The sequence below is a fragment of the Thunnus thynnus genome, chromosome 10 (genome assembly GCF_963924715.1).
Source record: "Thunnus thynnus chromosome 10, fThuThy2.1, whole genome shotgun sequence".
In the NCBI taxonomy this organism is placed as follows: Eukaryota; Metazoa; Chordata; class Actinopteri; order Scombriformes; family Scombridae; genus Thunnus; species Thunnus thynnus.
The window spans coordinates 9,870,140-9,888,626 of NC_089526.1; the positions used below are offsets into that span (position 1 = coordinate 9,870,140).

Consider the following 18,487-nt stretch of genomic DNA (forward strand, 5'->3'; position numbering starts at 1 on the left):
AGAGCAGTTAAATGTCGAAATAAGCCATAGTCACATAAACACTCATTATAGTCATTCCACCACATTCCTCTGACGGGAAAAAACATCTTTGGTCTGAGAGGGGGAAAAAATGACATTACCAGACAGATTCAAAACAATTCATTCACCGTGACTTCTCTGACATTTCTTAGATTTCCTGTCAAGTGGAATCCTGCCGACATCCATTTTGCCTCACCTGCAATTGTGAAAAGCAGGCGACCTGCATATCCATCTTGTTGTGTTGTTTGAGCGAAGCATCCAGGTGGTTTCTCACTCTCTGCCCATCACTCTCTACCTGCTCTCCCGTTGCTCTGTCCCTGACAGGTGGTGCTGAGGGTGGAAGGAGTTAGGAGAGGAGTCGAGATTTTCTTATCGAGAGGGAGTAGAGAGGCTGAATTAGCAGTGGAGTGAAGAAAAGCAGGAGGGGGGCAAGATTCAGAGAGGTGGACATGGCGCTGGTTTTGGGCTGTCTAGAGTTAATGGGATCAGAAGAGGAAAAGAAAGGGATATCTGTGCCGGTTAATGTTTAATCCCCTACCCCCAACCCCTTGTCTCCTGCCTGAGGCTCCCGGCATCTGATAATCCTTGGGCTGCCTCTCTTCATCATCAAGGTGTCAGAGGGAAGTGCCTCTGTAAATATTTAATTGGCTGCAGCACGCCGGTGTTAATTATGCGGGTGTGTCTTTCCTTTGCTTCGCACTCTGCCCCAGCGTTACTGACTGCATCTTCACATTTCTCTGTCCTAATCATAATGATGTTCTCTATCACTTCTTCTCTTACTGCTACTATTTATGCCAGTGTTGCTGTTATCACCGTCTTCAGTGCTACTACATCTGTATAACTACCTCCACTGTTACAGTATTCCTGCTTCTACTGCTGCTATACTACATGCTGTAAATCCATATTCCACTACAGCTTTTCCTCATTCTCAACGACTTTTCTTTTCAGGATCTCACCTCGCCCTGGCTATCTATTTTCACCTCTTCCTTCCAACCTTGTGGTATGCCTCTCTCCTTCTCCTTTCAATTTCAAAACCACGGCAGCCTCTGTTAAAACGGATTATTGTTATGGGTTTCATTATAGCCTCTGCCGTTATCCGTCTTGACGCCAATCATGCTTTCAGAAGTAGCTTTCCCTCCTCTCTGTGTTTATTTGATCGTCAAGGGCAATGCAAAATAGATGAACAGTACAAAGACAGCCTTGCAAGGTCTGCACAGGCTAAAGTTGTACAGCTCAATAGAGCTCTACTCATAAGTGTCTGCCAGTAGGAAGTGCAATTACAAACAGGCGCATGTAAAAGTCAAGAGAATACAAATCACATAATAGATGTCTCGTGGGTACTGAGCAAGCAGGCTTGCAACACTTTTACAGACAAAAGACACAATGCAGGAGAGCATAGAGACAAAAACACTGGGCCACAAGTGGAAAGAATTATGTGACTGTCTACCTATGGACCAGCAATAGATAAAGTGTTATCCACAGATGAGTAAAACAGATTTCTTTTTTTTTTTTTTTGCAGCAGGGTGTATAACAGCAGAACTGAGTAACAAAGGAAGACCAGTAGTATAGGCGAATGAATGGTAGCCAGTGCTTTCCTGTGTGTAATCCCTCAGGCATATCCATAAAATTGTATTCTCTTAAAAATTCCAGACAAATCTAAACCTGGGGGGAGTGATTTGGACAGCATACAAGAAGGTATGTGTGTGTCTGTGTATGTATGTATGGTAGGGAGGTGGGGGTTCTGTTTGTGTGCCAAAAGAGCAGGTCATAGCAAGGACAAGAGATACCAGTAGCCAGGACAGACTGTATCTCCTCTAGACAAGTGAAACCAGTGAGCAGGGAAATACAATATGCTGGTGGCTACACCAGCACCAGGGTCCAGATATATATTGCAGTGTTCATCACCAACACTGTTCTGCATGGTAATTTATCATTTTTGTATTTACAGGCAGCTCAGTTATGTCTCTCCCATAAACAAATGCTCCTTTATTTTATTAAAGAAGAATACTGTAGCAGTAAAAACGAGAAGGCTGTTTTTTTGGAATTCCTATTGTTTTTGTGTTTCCACATTTAGACTCTCTGGGGTAGCCGGTGGTTTAAGCTTCCTTATTGGCAAGCACCCTCCCTTCTTGAGTGTCAGTGGGCACGACTCCTGAATCCTCCCGGTGGGTGCAGTTCATCGGCCTGCATGCTAAGCCCCAGGAGGAAGCAGAGAAAAAGGAGAATTTCAGATAGAGATCAATAAAGCCAAAAGTAGCCCAGAAATTGAAAGTGACATCTGAAGATTCTGTTTTGGCCATGCAACAGCACACCGCTGGTTGCTCTCTGGACTCATTATTGTTCTGTTTGATCATGTCAGTTGTGTTTGGTTGGTAACATTTGAATTAATTGCCTGAAAAGGATAAATAATGTGGATTACATCAAAGGGTGGGAGACACATGCTGTCATTCAGCCAGATGATGTTTACATTTTGCTGTTTTACATCCAGCACTCCCACTCTCCCATAAATGAGATGCTGCAGATGCATCTCTTTATCTGTAATAGCAATAACCATTTACCACCATATATTATGGTATTTTATGATTGCTTTAGTTCCATTTGCACAACAGAAATTCATGTGTCAATGTGCAATACTCTTGACGTAGAATGCTGTAATTTTGGATCAAAATCTCATCTAGCATGAAAAATGAGATTACACAATACATAATGCATCCAACATTGCATACGTTCATTGAATTTTAACCAAAGATAGTGCTCAATATCAGATGATGCTGTCAAATAATAACCAATTCTCATCAAGAGAGTAGAAAAAAATGACCAATGAGAAGAAAACTGTGATTGTATTGTGAGTTGTATTAATTTACTTTTTCTGGTCTGTATCTACCTCAAAGTTTCTGCCTTTATTCAAGACACACAGTGGATTTTATTTTGTTTTGTTTTGTCTTTTGTTTTTGAAATTAAAAAAAATTCTTTCCCATATCCGTGCATGTTTTCACAATTGTTTCCATTCATTGTCATCAACTTTAACATTCCTTTGACATTCCTGAGGGGTTGGGTTGTATGCATCTTGGACTGCATTAATGCAATATTATCTCGTTGCCAAAACAAAGCAATCCAGCTGTCTAGCAAATAATGATACCCAGTTGCTTCTCTCGCAGTGCTTTGCTTACATGCAAAAAAGGCAGAGTGACCTCCCGCAATGTCCTAAGAACACCTCTCAAATCCAGATGGAAATCCAGATCCAAATCTGTTGTCAGCCCGCCCTCACAAGACAAACAACAGCATAGGTCTACAATTCAGGCCGACAAAAACAACCCATAGTTATGTTTACGCCATCCAGTGGCAGTAGTAATTTTGACCCGCGGAAGTGACGCATTTCAGATGACGTCAATATAAGGTGACATGATAAGATGATTTTGTCTTATTAGGAGGAGGCAGGTTGGGTGGATGGCTTGATAGTTGATGGCAAAAAGTGGACTTTGCTGCAGGAGACCACTGTTCGCTTCCCATATAAACCACTTTTCAAGTCATCATTTAAACCCAAACTATGATCTTTCCCTAACCCTAACCAAGCGTTTTTTTGTGCCTAAACCTAACCAGACCATAACCACAGCATTGTCAAATCATAAAACATAATTACTTTTCAATAGTGATTTGTAACAGATTCGGAAAGTGGTAATTTTGGAGTGCATTACTAAGGCTGCTAGATGGCGTACATGTAACAATAGGCCGTTTTTTGCTAGCCTAATTTTACTGTACTGTTATTTAATTATGAGGATGTGTTGTGTTTTTCACAAGCTGTTGATTTCCACGACATCATTTTTGGGTGATCACCTTAGCCTATACCAAACAAAACAACACTCAATATTTGTGTATGCGTGTTTTCCCCTGTTTCTATTGTTTACCTATGTGTGTCTGTACGCACTTACATTTGTGTTTCCTTTGGGAATGTGAAGTGAATCTTTGCTGTGTTCGTTGTCGTGATAAACTCAGACAAACTTTTATTCATCCCTGCTGGATTGGCTCATTGATGAGTGTGTGACTAGCGCGTCTGTGATTGGCCCTGTGGTTCAGTGTGTGAGAGGAAGTGTGGGCTGAATGTGTTGACCTGGTTATCATGTTGTGTGACGCATGGGAGTCGAGGCAGGGTGATACAGGTTTTAGAATGCGAGGTGCCAATCGAGCTGTGAAAATGGGAATTGAGTAGGGAAATGGGAATAGCTCCCCACTGGTTTGTAACCTTCGCAATGTTGTTTGGAGCATTCAGCGTATGCATACATCATTCATTCAATCAAACTGTGTGTGCGTGTGTGTGTTGTGTGTGTATCCCTATGGTTACATTATGTGATAGAGAGAGTCTTTTCTCAACATGTGTGTCTGTAAATGCGTATGTGGGGTAGTGTGTATTTATGACAGCATGTCACACCCGTCTCCAAGCCCCAAGCCCTGGAATTGAATTGAATTAACCTAAATAAAGTCTAGTGTGTAAAGAACAGAGCACTTGAAAGGGAACAGCTGAGAGCTTGAGCTGAGGACTGTCTGAGTCTAAGACAGGAGGCATGAGCACAGCCACGCTATGCAACATTACTCCATAGTAAAAACCCGCAGATAAACGAAAGCTTGACAGTTTTTGAACATTGGACACAATGGTTAATGTGCTACGCCCCTCCCCCAAGGCTTTTAGAGAGGGAGAGATGGAGCCAGTTCTGGGATCCTTGGCCGGCCTAGATAGCACAGAAGCAGTGGCAGCAGCAGCACCCATTAATGCGATTACAGCTTTTAGCGGGAGATTTTCAGGGCCAGTTTTCTTTTGAGACGTCATTAGATTGTCCTCTTTTCTTGCTCTGCACCGGTATGTCAGCAAACAATCGTACACATTCACACCCATGAGCAACAGACAACCAGATACTGTATTTCTTTTGTACACATCCATGAGCAACGTCCTCGCGCTGGTGCGCACACATAATCATGTACACATGAATATATGAATACACAAGCATGAATATAGCTTATATTTACCATGGCATATCCACACAGATCTGCCAAACCAAACTATCATCCTCAAACACACCGTTATTTAAGAGATGATAAATTATTATTTAGTGTAGTTGGCATTTCTCAGGACTTTCTGCTATGAGGTTTGGAAACCTTTAGCGCCCATGATGTGCATTATAATTTTCAAGCCTCTCTCATTATTCTTTGTAATCAAACCAAGACCTTCATTTAATTTAAAATCCACATTGCATTGCTGTCATTTCGGGTTTCATCTCTTAGCAGATTCCAATTCGGCATGCCTAACGTGTCTGACTCTGTGCACGTATTTAACAAACCTTGAGGTGCTTCTTAGCTCCTGACTGCAGCGGCTTCGTTTCATAAAGTCACCATTTATTAAACCTCAAGGCTAGACTGCAGCAAAAGTCTATTGATATATTGAGGTCATTTTACAGGCAGAGGGAGAACGAGATTGTTGGAGATGGAGAGAGGGCACAAGCTGAGGTATCTGGTGTCATGCTGTGATTTGGCAGAGTTTAGATGGACAGAGCCAGGTGTCTTACCAGGGAGCAGTCTGACTCAGTGGGCAATATCACTGGCAGCATATAAGGTCTTTGGTTATCTTTGTTTGCAGTCCAGGCAAGTTCACAAAAATGACTTCAAACTGTTTTGAAGTTTTTTCTTTCACCTGACTGTGTCACACATCTCACAGATGCCAAGTCCGTATTTCCTCTTCAGCTAATGGCTCTGAGGATGTGTGCCTGCCTCGTGTGTGTTTGTAATATATGTTTGTGCTTTTGTAAGCATGTACTTCTGTTCCGTGTGTGTGCGTGTACCTGCATGCATGTGTGTGGGAGGGGTGGGGTGGGTGTGTGTGTCTGTGGGTGTGTGCGTGTATGTATTGGTAGGCAGGATGAGCATCCCTTCTGTTACCGTTGCTGTCCCTTCATTTCACGCTCCGGCAGCTCCGCGTGAATCCTCTTCCCTCGGCTCATTATCAGTGCTGTTCAATGAACGCGCATCCCACCAGAATGCAGGGTAAAACCAAATCATTATTCAAGTATGGGGGTCAGTGCAGACATTGTGACTCTTTTGTTTAGTATATTTAATACTTTCCCTTCAGAAATAGGTAAGCAGGATACAGAGTACATCCCTGCCCAACCTGATTTGGTGTGGTGCTCGATCTTCAAGCACCAGGCCTGAGATTGATGAACAGCAGCGGAGCGTCTGGTTCCATTATTGGATGCTCACCGGTCTCTTCTCTCATTTTTCCTGGCAGGGTCCAGTGTGCACGGAGCAGAATTCGGACACCTGCCGGACAACATTACAGTTTTGGAAGGAGAAAGCGTCACTTTGAGGTAACTCTTGATCCTACACCTGCACCTACTAATTACATGAAAAACATGTTTGTTTTTCCCCTCCACCTGTCATGCCGGATTAATTGCCAATTTTCTGTCACATAACTTCAATTAGGCATCCCACATTGTGGCATATTTCCTATAGCTAATTGAATAATAATACCTGTCAGATGTCCCTGGAGCCATCCAGTCTAGCCGCAACCACCTTTTTTTTTTTTTTTTAACTTAGATGTAACATTAAATGATGCACAGGTTTTGCCCAGCTCACAACCAAGCAGAAAAACAGCCAACTTGCTTTTTTACCCTCATGTGGATGTGACCTGGCTTGGCAGTACACTCAGCAGTGTAAAAAAAAATATATATCCAAGTCAACATTACTTTCATCACATTTAAGCCTACACCTCTCCAGATCTCTTTCAGTCCCTTTTTAATACTTGAAAGAAAAGTGGGCCCTGTAGTAAAATCAAATATGTTATTCCAAAGCCAAGTACAGTTATGTCAATATTTGTTAACATCAACAAGTCTCTCTCAAAGCTGGAAATCAAAGAACCAGAATGCTGATCTATAATGTCATCAAGACGTGTAGCCTGAAGCTGTTCTATTGACGCCTTGGAAAAGTCAAATCTATGGATTTCATTTGGGTGTTTTGAACACCTGAAACCCTCATCTGAAAGCATTTGGGTGGTGAAATCTATGTTTTCGGTGTCACCTTTTTCTGTCTGAAAAGCTGCATAGCAGTGTTACATTACAAACATCTCTCTAAACAGTGGATCCATGTCCTCTTGTTTACCAGCAGGCAGAACATTAAAAACTTTTGGTAACTCCCTGAACAAAACCCTTCAAAACAAAACTATGTCTACTTGTGGCCCCTCCACACAAGTTGCCTAAGTCTACTGGTTTTGACCAGTTCAACAGAAGAGGTAAAATTATCCAGTCATTCAGAAGAAAAAACGCATATTAGGTCAAACAAAAAAATATAGTGGTTATCTTGTATAGCACAATCATGTTTTCCTGCTTTGTTCGCTTGTTAACCATCTTACATTCCCACAGTCTTGTTTGATTGAGACTTGATTGAAAACCACTGCTTTAAACCACAACTGCAGTACTCTGTAAATTATTCTCCGAGTTGGATTTCACGGCACAGTGCTGCCTTTATAGCTTCATTAGTAGCGATACAATGGCACATTTTGTAATCAGATGTGTGTCTAAGTTTAGTCTGCACTGGACAGCCGATAGCTGATAAACAAAATACTGAAGAGCTTTATAAATAAACTCCATTTTCATGTAAAATCACTTTTGCCCAAGTGGCACAAATACTTGTGTTATGCATGAGACAATACTGTTGTGTTGGCTTTGATGCGGGCCATTAAGACGAGGCCCATTTGATGCTATTATGGTGCTCATTTCCTCTGGGCTTGCAGTCCTGTAGCAACATCAGCGCAGAAGTGATTAATTTTAAAAATAGATTAATAGAGCATTTGTACACAGATAATGATTTTTTATGGTGTGATTTATTTAAACCCACCAGCCACAGATGTGATCTTAATCAAAATAATGGTTTTCTTTTTCTTTATTTTTGTCCACTAAACTGCTCTTACCTTTCAAGATCTACTGTGAATCCTTTAGATCATGTATCAACCTGACTATTTGTTAAAGACTCCCAAGTTTACCTGTACTGTGGCTGATATGCACTGTGGTGTCACTGCCACTGACTTGGCAGGTGATCTAAGATCTACCTCAACAGTGATATTTATCCAGGTCATATCAATTAAACATGAGGACTACAGAGGCATGTCCTCACACCAAGTTGAAGCAGGGTAAGGACATCTAGTGGTCAAGCCAAGAACTGAAGTCACACTTTTGGTTTCTCGTTTTGGAGCAGGTCACCACATTTTGGAATAGCAATAGTGATTTACTGTGCTTTAATCACCACAACTGTATGTTATTTTCAATATCTGTCCTCATTTTCACACGTGTTGCCATTTATTGTTGCCATTTCTAGACATATAAGCTTGCTTTATATGTACAGTATCTTGGACTGTCTTAAAAGTTTTTGATGTTATCTTGTAGCCAAATTATGATTGTTTCTCACGCAATGCTTGAGGAATAATACAGTACAAATTGGTAGAATTGTATGTATCACCTTAGGAAGTAGAGATGGGTGACAAATTATAGGGAAAAAACTGAATGCATGAGTAGAGAAACACCAAATGCAGACACTTCCATACAGGGCAGGACGAAGAGAGAATCTTGTGAATCACATGCTATGACCTTCATGGTCAATGTACACACATAGTTGAGCACACCTATTGCAGATTTTGGACCGACGTCTTAGACAACACTCCCGACCATCATCAAAACACCTAAAGAGGGAATGTTTTTTGGCAGAATGGTGTCTCACACCGACACTGTACCAACACACTTTATGTTTTTTTCCTTTGATATGTCACCCATTAGTATATCTGTATCAGCTGCCACCAACTCCAATGAAATATATATTTACCAGAACTATTTGACTAAGCCGTTATACAATGTTGCACCTCTTAGAATTGATACCTTCAGTACAATCAAAACATTAAGATGAAACATGACTTTCAGCTGCTGATCACTTCCTGTCCTCTCACAGATGTCGGATCGATGAGGAGGTGACCCACAAGGCCTGGCTGAACCGCTCTAACATCCTGTTCACGGGGACGGACAAGTGGTCGCTGGACAGGCGTGTGACGCTGGTCAACAGTAACAACAGCGACTTCTCCATCCACATCGACAAGGTGCAAGTAACCGACGAGGGGCCCTACACCTGCACCTTCCAAGCCAATAACAAGCCCCGCATCGCCCACGTCTACCTCATCGTCCAAGGTCAGCCACAGAGTTGAGACAGAATATAAGTGACTTTAAAGTGTTTATTGCTTCTAAGCCTCGGCTCATTTCCCTGATATATCCAGAGTCTGTAAGTTTGATTGCCTCTGCAAAAAAAAAAAAAAATCACCCATGGTACTGTAAGCTGCCTTGAATAAAAATATCCGCTAAATGGCTTAATTATGCATTTCGTCATTCATCCGAGCGTAGTGCTGTCTATTGGGTGTGATTGAGGTTTGACATCAGGGGAAGCAATTAAACTTTTCTATGATTACGTTTCAGTGTTCCTTTTCTGGTAAATTACGCTTAAATGTATGCTTAAATTTATGATATACAACTTTGTAGTTAATGTTTTTATGATGTTTTAGTATTTAAAGGTTGGTATTTATGATTACATCAAAATGTAATTACTTGATTATGTCTTGCTTGAAAGCTTAGTGGGCATATTCATGCAGTGAAAAGGTAAAGCTAAGGCAGCGCAGGTGACAGATAACCATTAAGTCGAGTTGCAACTCTCGGTGCCATAAGAAGGCAGAGTCTGGGCCCATTTGTTATTTCCACACGGTTTGTGAGGGTTACTCGTCTTTATAAACAGGAAGTTAGGCAGAGTAGATGGATGAGGAGGTGTGTTGAGAGGATGAGGTACACAGAGGGGCTGTCCAACTGCCTGACTAAATAACTGACAGTGCAGGACCACTACTGGGGCTCAGTCATCAAGTCAGCGGCTAAGTGAATGAGAGTTTGACTGATCCTGAGTGACATGATGTATTGGTGCAACACTGCCCAGAGGATGGATCTCAGACCATTCCCCCTGCATTTGTCAGTTTTCATGCATATTTTGGCCTGTGTAGTGCAGATTGCAGACATACATCACCAGCAGTATGAAACTGAAAACTTTTAACAGGATATATTAGGAACATTCTGCTGGAGTGGGAACACAACGCCTGGCTCACAGCTCACAGCTCACACTCCTGTCTGCAGGGTCCAAAGCTTGGCACAGATGACCATACAGTATATACCTAATTCTAAGTCATCTGCAATTTCAACCATAGCTTGATATCACACAAAATAATTACACCCTCAAGTCAATGCATCCGCCACTCCAATCCGTGCTTTATCGTTGCGAGTATTCAACTTTAGCAAGATAGAGAAAAATAGGATCCTCGGTAGATGTCTCACAAAAAAGCAATTTCAGGGCCAAGCTCATTAAAAACAATGATAATGGGCCATTTAAATTCAAGGGCCATCTTGTTATCAAATTAACTACACAGATAGTGCTCCAACATTTTGCGAGTTTGGGGCAAAACAGTATTCAGGGGTGGTCATTCACTTAAAACTAGAAGGAAAAATTTCTGTGACTCCTACTTCTACAAATGTCCTTTTCTTTAAAGTTCAAATTAGAACTGATATCAGGAGAATGGGATTTTAATACCCATTCACAGCAATTTAGAATTCAGTGCATTTTAAGTAAACGGTCAAGCATACTGTTGCACAGTTCAGTAAGCACTCAGACACGGATCATTAATCAGCTGATTGCCTGTCTGGCTTAGGTGCGGGGATTTGCATCATCCTTCAAACACTTCAGTAGGCTGTAAGACCATTCCTTATCAATAATTACATAAAAGAGGATTTTTTAGGACATATTTTAATAATATGATCTTGTTTTTCAGTGCCGGCCAGAATCGTCAACATCTCCAAAAACGTGTCGGTGAACGAGGGAGAAGATGTAAACCTCTATTGTCTGGCAGTGGGCCGGCCTGAGCCCACCGTCACCTGGAAAGACCAGAAATGTAAGCTACCCGTTCTTGTTTACTTGTCTTCAGATCCAGAGATTTCTTGTTCACAGCTTCACCTTTATCTCCCTGTCTTCACAGTCATCCCTAACCCTGTTCTGCCTCTTAAAGTCTTCTTTTTTCCCTTTCAGCCTAAAGGTTTATCAGCATTCAGCACATGTCTATGTCTTTATCCCCCATTCCTGTGTCATCATCCTTAAACCCAGCTGCTTAGTCTGTCCCCATCTTAAATTCATTCTCCCATATTTTCCCTATGTCCCAATGTTTTGTCCCAAATAACCACCCATTATACGTAATTATCCCCACCGCGCCACCCGTAATCATCAGCATCTGTCTTCATCCACCCTGTCAACCGGCATCACGATGCCAACTGATGCTAACAGCCACTTTTGGCGTTAAATCAGTTATTTTTAGCTTCCGCCAGTGTGTTGAATCAGAACTAGTTCAGGGTGGTCAGGATGCATGACTTGATAGATGAAGTCAAATCCATTTGATTTCATCAGCACAGCATTTATTGTGTATCTGTTCCCATCTTTGTTACAACTAATGTCCAAAGTCAGGCAAATAACCATTACACAGCCTCTAGAGATTGTATGGCTTTAGGGTTTATTAGCACTGTAATGGTGGTGCTGTGTCATCTCTTTGGCACATAAAGAAAAACACTGTGCTCTTAGTAAACCACTGTGCCATGACTTAATGTTCCTAAGTGTATTTTAGTACTGTAACTGTTAGCTTTGAAGTCAAAAATGCTTGTCATTTTTGACTTGTGTAGTTTTCTAATGCATTGTTTTTTTGTTCCTGTCACTTTAGTTAGTTTATTTCTTTGTGTGTGTAACACCCAGTTATCAAGTAAAAGATCACTAATTAGACATATAAAATGTCCTGGTTTTAAGAAACAGCTTAGCATATTATTTATGTGGTGTGATCTGCTCGCTGTAGTTCTCTTTCTTGATTGAAAAAGACTGTCTGATTACTACAGTGAATTTAGTTTGTTGTGTGAAACAGGGGCATGTGTGCCAGAAGATTTCAAAATACCTTGGATTGAACTTTAGAATCTGACACGCAGCAAGTTTCATATGGAGATATGACAGAGCGAGGATGATTTTTTTTTAGACTTTTCCAATGTTTTGACAGTCAAATAATGATCTATTTGTGAGGTTGGCATTGCATCAGTGTCATCAAAGTTTTATATCGTTTGAGTGAGCACTTTTATTACACATCATTATTGGCTGAATTGTAGCTTGACAACAGCAGCAACAGCAACACAGATCAAATGCAGCACCATGGCAAGCAATAATAAATAGGTCAGTGTGAGCAACTACTGAACACAATGTAATTATACTGTTAGGCCAATAAATGCACAATCTACTGTACTGCTGTACCTGCAGACAGCTTTGGGCTTGCTCAAAGGCCTGTTCCACCTCCTCTCCCTTATGCATGTCCCCACTTAGCTTGCTGTGAATGCAATGTCCTTCCCAGCACAGTTAGTTTTTGTGAACCTATACAGTACAGTACCTCAGGCAGGGACAAGCCTGTTAATGATCACACACACCCAAAGATACACAAAAATATAGAGAAAAGGTAACCATAAAGCATGCATGCGCACACACCTGCAGTCTTGCACACAAACACATAACCTCACATCACAAACTCTGTGCAGTTGTCCTCACTTGCAAGCCCACAGCATTTCTCCTCTGTCAGCAGTAATCCTCCCTCTCTAACGCTCCCTCCCCACCCCCCACCCCCCACCCCATCTCTCTTCTCTCCCCATAACCCCTCAGCTTGCAGAGAAAGAGATAGGGGCCGCATTGCTATTCCGTGGGAGTCTCTGCAACCAAGCCATCAGTTGCAGGAGACCAGGGGCGGTGGAGAAAGGGGGGTGGACGAGCCCAAAGAAACAGCAAGAAGCTGCCAGCCATCTGTCCCCATTACTCAGAGAGTGCATAGAGAAACTGCAGGGAGGGGAGATGAGGAGTGTATGTGGAGGTTCAGTGTAAAATGTGTGTGTACACCAAGATAGAAGGAGGTGCAACTTGCAGACGGCAAGACAGCAAGACAGAGACCTGCCAACAGTCTTAAACACCTTTGCAACTTGTCTACAGTCTTGGTACCACAGAGTCCCTGCTCACATACAGATAGTCATGCTGCTCTGCACTGTTTGCAAGCGCTGTCTGCTTCATCTTCACCAAGGCACAGATACAATCTATCGTACCCATTCACTCTCAGTGGCATCCATCAGTTGACCCTCTCAGAGACATACAGGCATTCTGTCTCATTCAGTTAAATACACCAGTGCATCAGAGCCTTATCATTTGACATCCCATCCATTAAAACACACACCCGTTAAGGCACACAGGCTTAGCATGAATGAATGAAGTGGTGGGGAGGAAGAGGAGTGCACCCAAAGAAGAAAAGGCTTATGGTTGGTTTGGTTGAGATTGGTTAAATGATTTGGGAGTTGTAGAGTAGCAGGTTAAATGAGGTGCACTTGGTCTTGATTCAAGGCAGAGGTTGGTAACAGGTAGTCAGTAGATGCAAACAAATCCAAAGAAGGGACATGCAGGCAAAAAATAGACACAGTTATGAATCATGAATCAGTAGATAGGAACAGAGGCTTGAAGCCACAGAGCTCAATAGATGACGTGGCAGAGGACTAGACTTTGTATGCAGGTATATATATACTGAGTGGCAGGTGTGGTTTGATGTGTAAATGAGGAGCAGGTGTTCAGGTGGGTGTGGAAATCCAGTGATTGGGAAAGGTGGTAAAGTCTGAAGGCATGCGGTCAACAGGTGGAGGTGTTGCCAAGGAAAGTTTATTTTTCAAATTTAAAAAAACAAGTGTGAAAGCATTCATATATCGCTCACAATTCTTTAAGAAACAAATGTGAGGTGTTCTAATCAAAAACGTTTGTTTATGTGATGTACTTATGTTAAGTGATAAGGCTGACGACATTCTGTATTTTTGTTATTGCCAACAAATCCCATGAAAAGACCGAAACCAACAGTGCATTAGTCCCTCTCTCCAACTTCCTTACCCTGTGGCTCTCAGCCTCAAGCCCATTTGTTCATTGAGGACATACAGTAAATGTTGAAAAATTAGTCCCATACAGTTTATTTTTGAAAAAATGCTAAACAGTTTTCTAAAACAGCTGGGCATTGTTGTTTATAGCAAATTTTACTCAAACAGGAGTATTTGTTGGGGAGTATTTCCAGCTGTGGATTTGATGTGCTAATGAGTAATGTAAATTTATACATAAGAAAAATATTGAATATCACCAAACGTATCCCTTAACAAATGTTGGCTGCTTTATTTTTTTCTGTGGAGTAATTTTAGGCATGTGTGAGGAGCACCAGGACTTGGTTTAACGTCTGCTGTAGCTTTAGCTCAACTAGCTCAACTAACACATTTCTGTCCCTTACTCTTCCAAATGACATGTTTCACAGTCTCAGCCTGTCCATCCTTCTCTGTTTTAACCTGATGTCAGACCTCTCTGCCTTGACGGTAGTTTGTGTAATGGAAATGGATAAGAGGAGCCAAGAAATCAAGTGCCCTGATGATCTAGTCAGGCTCAAAGTGCTGCTGGGGAAATAGAGCACAGTTTCACTGTAGGGCAGGTCAGAACCCCTGATCCTTTCTTTTCCCCCTCTCATTCACACCCCCCTCTCTTCTCAGGTGCAGTCCAACTATCTCTAGTGGTCAGGAGTCAGGCTCCTTCAAAAGCCATAAGTGGTTGATGGAGCTGTATTTTACAGACCATTGTAGGAGTGCCAGGGGCCGGCTGCAGTCAGATATGATCTCCTACCAAAGTGGAGAGAGGTGTGCGATGCAGGTCCAGAGATCTCAGGGGATGGAGAGGGAAGGAAAGAAAGGGAGGGTGAGAGGGCTGCTTCTTTGCGCTGTCATATTACATCACACATAGGTGCCATGGATGAAAAGTCCATAAAAAAAAAAACAACCACATCAAATACCCAATTCAACATCTCTGTTTCCTTCTTTATGTTGCTGTTTCTCTCTTTTCCCCTCTATCTTTATATCTGTGTATCTCTTTCAGTTTCTTGCACGGTATCTCTCACAAATTATCACTTTCTCTCTGAGTTTGTAATGCGTTCTCTGGCACACGATTGTTCTCATTTTTTATTTTCTTTGTCCTTTTTATTTCCTCGAAGTCATCTGTAACAGCCTTGTGTGTAATTCCTCCAGTGCTAGTTGTCTGATTCTATCTTTTTTCCCCTTTTTCCCCTCTATGCCGCCACAGCTCCTCTCCTCTTTGGCAAAGTTGGGTGCTCTGCCTGCTTGACAGAGATGTCACAAGAGAGCTGTATTTATTAGGCTAATGGAATGAGTGAATAACATTGCACCCAACCCACCCCGACCCATCACCCAGCGCCTTCCTGCACTCGCTAGGGTGGCAAAAGCAGCCATCACCGCGCCTGTCGCTTGCTGCTCAGCCTCTGCTGCAGCAGCTGCAAATAATCGTCTCCAGCTCAGTAGCCGCACTAATAATCCTCCAGTATAATCTTCAATTAGAACCGCCGTGCTAATCTCTGACAGGAATAATCGTGGCGTTTAGGGTCTTTTTGTGTGTGTGCGTGTGTGTGTGTGTGTGTGTTGCTCACAAACGTGCTAAGGAGCCATTTGTGTGTTTGTGAGGAGAAGTAAAGGTCCACTGATTGACAGTGGTTGTGTGTGTGTTTGGGAGGGGGGTGGGGGGGGAAGAAAGGGAAAAGTGAGCAGCAATTTAAGAGCTGGATTTCCTTGTTAGTGGTGAGATTATATATTATGTCGTGTTCCACAGTCTGACTTCTTTAATGGGGTAAAGGAGAGGAAAAAAAGCCTAATGGTTTTGGAGGCTGTGAGACAGCTGGCTGCTAAGACTTGTAGGAAGGAGGGGGTGTACTCTCATTCTTCTTCTCTCTCTGCTCTCTTTCTCTCTCTCTCTCTCTCCGCCGCTGTCAATCCAATAACACCCTCAACATCCATTCCCTCACATGAAGGAGCAATAACTTGTAGAATGTCCCTTCTACTCTCCCCTCTGAAGAGATTCTGTGGCTTTTTGTCGCCCGAGGAAAAGCAGGGAAAGTGCGAGACTGACTAATTCAGTTGTGGGAGCACCTGGGAGTTTGTCAACATCAGGCAACAATCAAATATTCTTCTCACTATGTAATGTGGTGAACAAGCCGTCACCTCCTGGTGTGTCCACTGCTTGGAAGTAAAGCTTAGTATTTCCCCAGACACTTAAAAAGTAATGGTGTCGAATCATATTTACTTACTTTGCATCTACACAAAAATTCACCAATTGACCCGTTATTTTACTAAACGAACCAGCCTGAGGCCCTTAATTTGGATTATGAAACAAATATTATTGACATAGAATCAATTTTAATTGATTATAGATATTATATTAGGGCTTCGCTATAATTTAGAATAATTTAGATTATCATTTTTGTTGTCCAAATTAATGACTCCAAGCAACTAATTGTGATTAAAATACAACAAAATGAGAAATGTTCTGAATTGTGTCTGATATGAAACACAGCTCATTGCGTTAAACGCACCAGTCTTTCCCTCATGCTCTTAAATCATGTTATCTGTAAGAATCTGTGTCTTTTCAGTCCACCTGCACCAGTATCTCAAGTAGTGAACCTTAAATCAGTTGCCTGGTTTTGATATATAGTGACCTCTGACCTCTACCTTATGCCATTAGATGGGTTGGTGAGTGAGGGGGAGTTTCTGGACATCACGGAGATCAAGAGGCAGCAGGCCGAGGACTATGAATGCATCACCAACAATGGAGTAGCTCCACCAGATCAGCGCAAGGTCAAGGTCACAGTCAACTGTAAGTACTCCTCTCTGTGCAACAGTGGTGATAATTCAAGTCACACTGCTGACCCTCCCTTGTTATGGTATAATGATGTATTAATGATATATGTAAATACTGTAGATACATTATTATGTATGAATTCATACGTCTTAATTTTGTACTCTCAGGTGGTTTTTCAACCTTGGGAGCAAAACCAGGGCTGAGTTGAATTCACTTCTCAGTGAAGGCAGTTAATTGCTGAATTCCCGCCATCATTTCCCCCCTTGTTTTTTTTTTTTTTGCCAGACCCTCCCATGATCACAGATATGAAGAACATGCCAGCCCATTTGGGTAAGACAGCTATCTTGCGCTGCGAAGCCATGGCAGTACCACCAGCCTCCTTCGAGTGGTACAGGGATGACCACAGGTGAGACCACAGAAGATTTCAGTGCTAATTGGATACTTGGACCATGTCCACAGTAAAACAGCTAGATGTGTTTTTCTCTCAGTGGCCTTTGATCCACACTAAGCATTTGTTTTTTTACACCCAAAATGGAGCAGAGCACTCTACAGAGTGGATAAATCCAAAAACAGTGGCCTTGCATATCAGTGTGTACAGTGTTGACATTGAAAACTGAGCTTTTGAATCTATGATGTTTGCATGATTTACAGTTCAAAAGACTCCTTATTTATCTTATACTGGTCCTACATGCAGCTCCTCAGTTCAGCCTCTGTCTGAAACAGGCCGTTTTAGCTCCCGTCTCTTTAGCTCCTGTCTCTTTAAGGCCCCCGTCTTGATGAGACCACTCTGTTCTGATTGGTTAGCTTCCAGAAGCTGCATTTTGGCAGACTTACGCTAGCTCCAGAGGCTACATAGACAAAAAATAGAAGTCAGATTTTGCTTCTTTTTCTTGTACTTTACTCGAAATATAAGCTCCTCAAATACATGTTCAAGACCAAATCTGATCTGAAATATGCAAGTGGATGATGCAAAAAGCCCATGAAACAACCTTAGGAACAAAGACTAAAGGGCATCTGTGGGCACGTACGAACAATCTTCATCAGTTTGAATTGGAAGTAGAGGTAACTTTAAAAACAGTGTTCAGAGGAGGATGAAGCCCTGGCTTTTGACTTAAAGGTGGCATTTTTAATACATTCACCTCAAGTTTTGGAACTTGACTTGACCATGTTTAACATGCAACATTATAATAGTGTATAAATGACAGTAAATCACAAAAAGCATGATATGTCCCCTTTAAGAGGACGACTTTTCCCTCTAAACTACTCTGTGAGTGCTCATTTTAAATGTCAATATAGCCAATCACACAATACAGGTGTTGTCATTAACCTGCACTTGTCTTTATTTTGTGATCTTGGTATTGATTGGTCGATGTCTCAGTGCAGCAGCCCAGGAATAACAGTTTGCCTGATTAACAGGTAGCATTGATGAGCCGCAATCAAATCACCGTTTGATACTCATCAATTGTCTTACAACTGAAACAGAAAGATGAGAACAGGACAGAGGTTTAACCAGCTGAGACTCAGCAGAGTAACCAGGCTGTACCTGTCCCTCTTCTTACTACAGGAGATGTTGGCTATGGATGTTTAATAGAAATGAATAGAAAATTAAGACACGTTTTAGCCATTTTTTCATATTCTTTTGGCA

General features: G+C 41.9%; 1 protein-coding gene across 1 annotated transcript in view; it reads left to right on the forward strand.

Annotated features, from left to right (window-relative positions):
- Positions 1–18,487, forward strand: part of iglon5 (IgLON family member 5) — a 102,565-nt gene that overhangs the window by 74,549 nt on the left and 9,529 nt on the right. Inside the window, exons 2-6 of the mRNA XM_067600867.1 lie at positions 6,290–6,368; positions 8,995–9,227; positions 10,898–11,017; positions 16,726–16,857; positions 17,128–17,248. Of these exons, the coding sequence (XP_067456968.1) occupies positions 6,290–6,368; positions 8,995–9,227; positions 10,898–11,017; positions 16,726–16,857; positions 17,128–17,248 (685 nt within the window). The remainder of the gene's footprint in view (positions 1–6,289; positions 6,369–8,994; positions 9,228–10,897; positions 11,018–16,725; positions 16,858–17,127; positions 17,249–18,487) is intronic.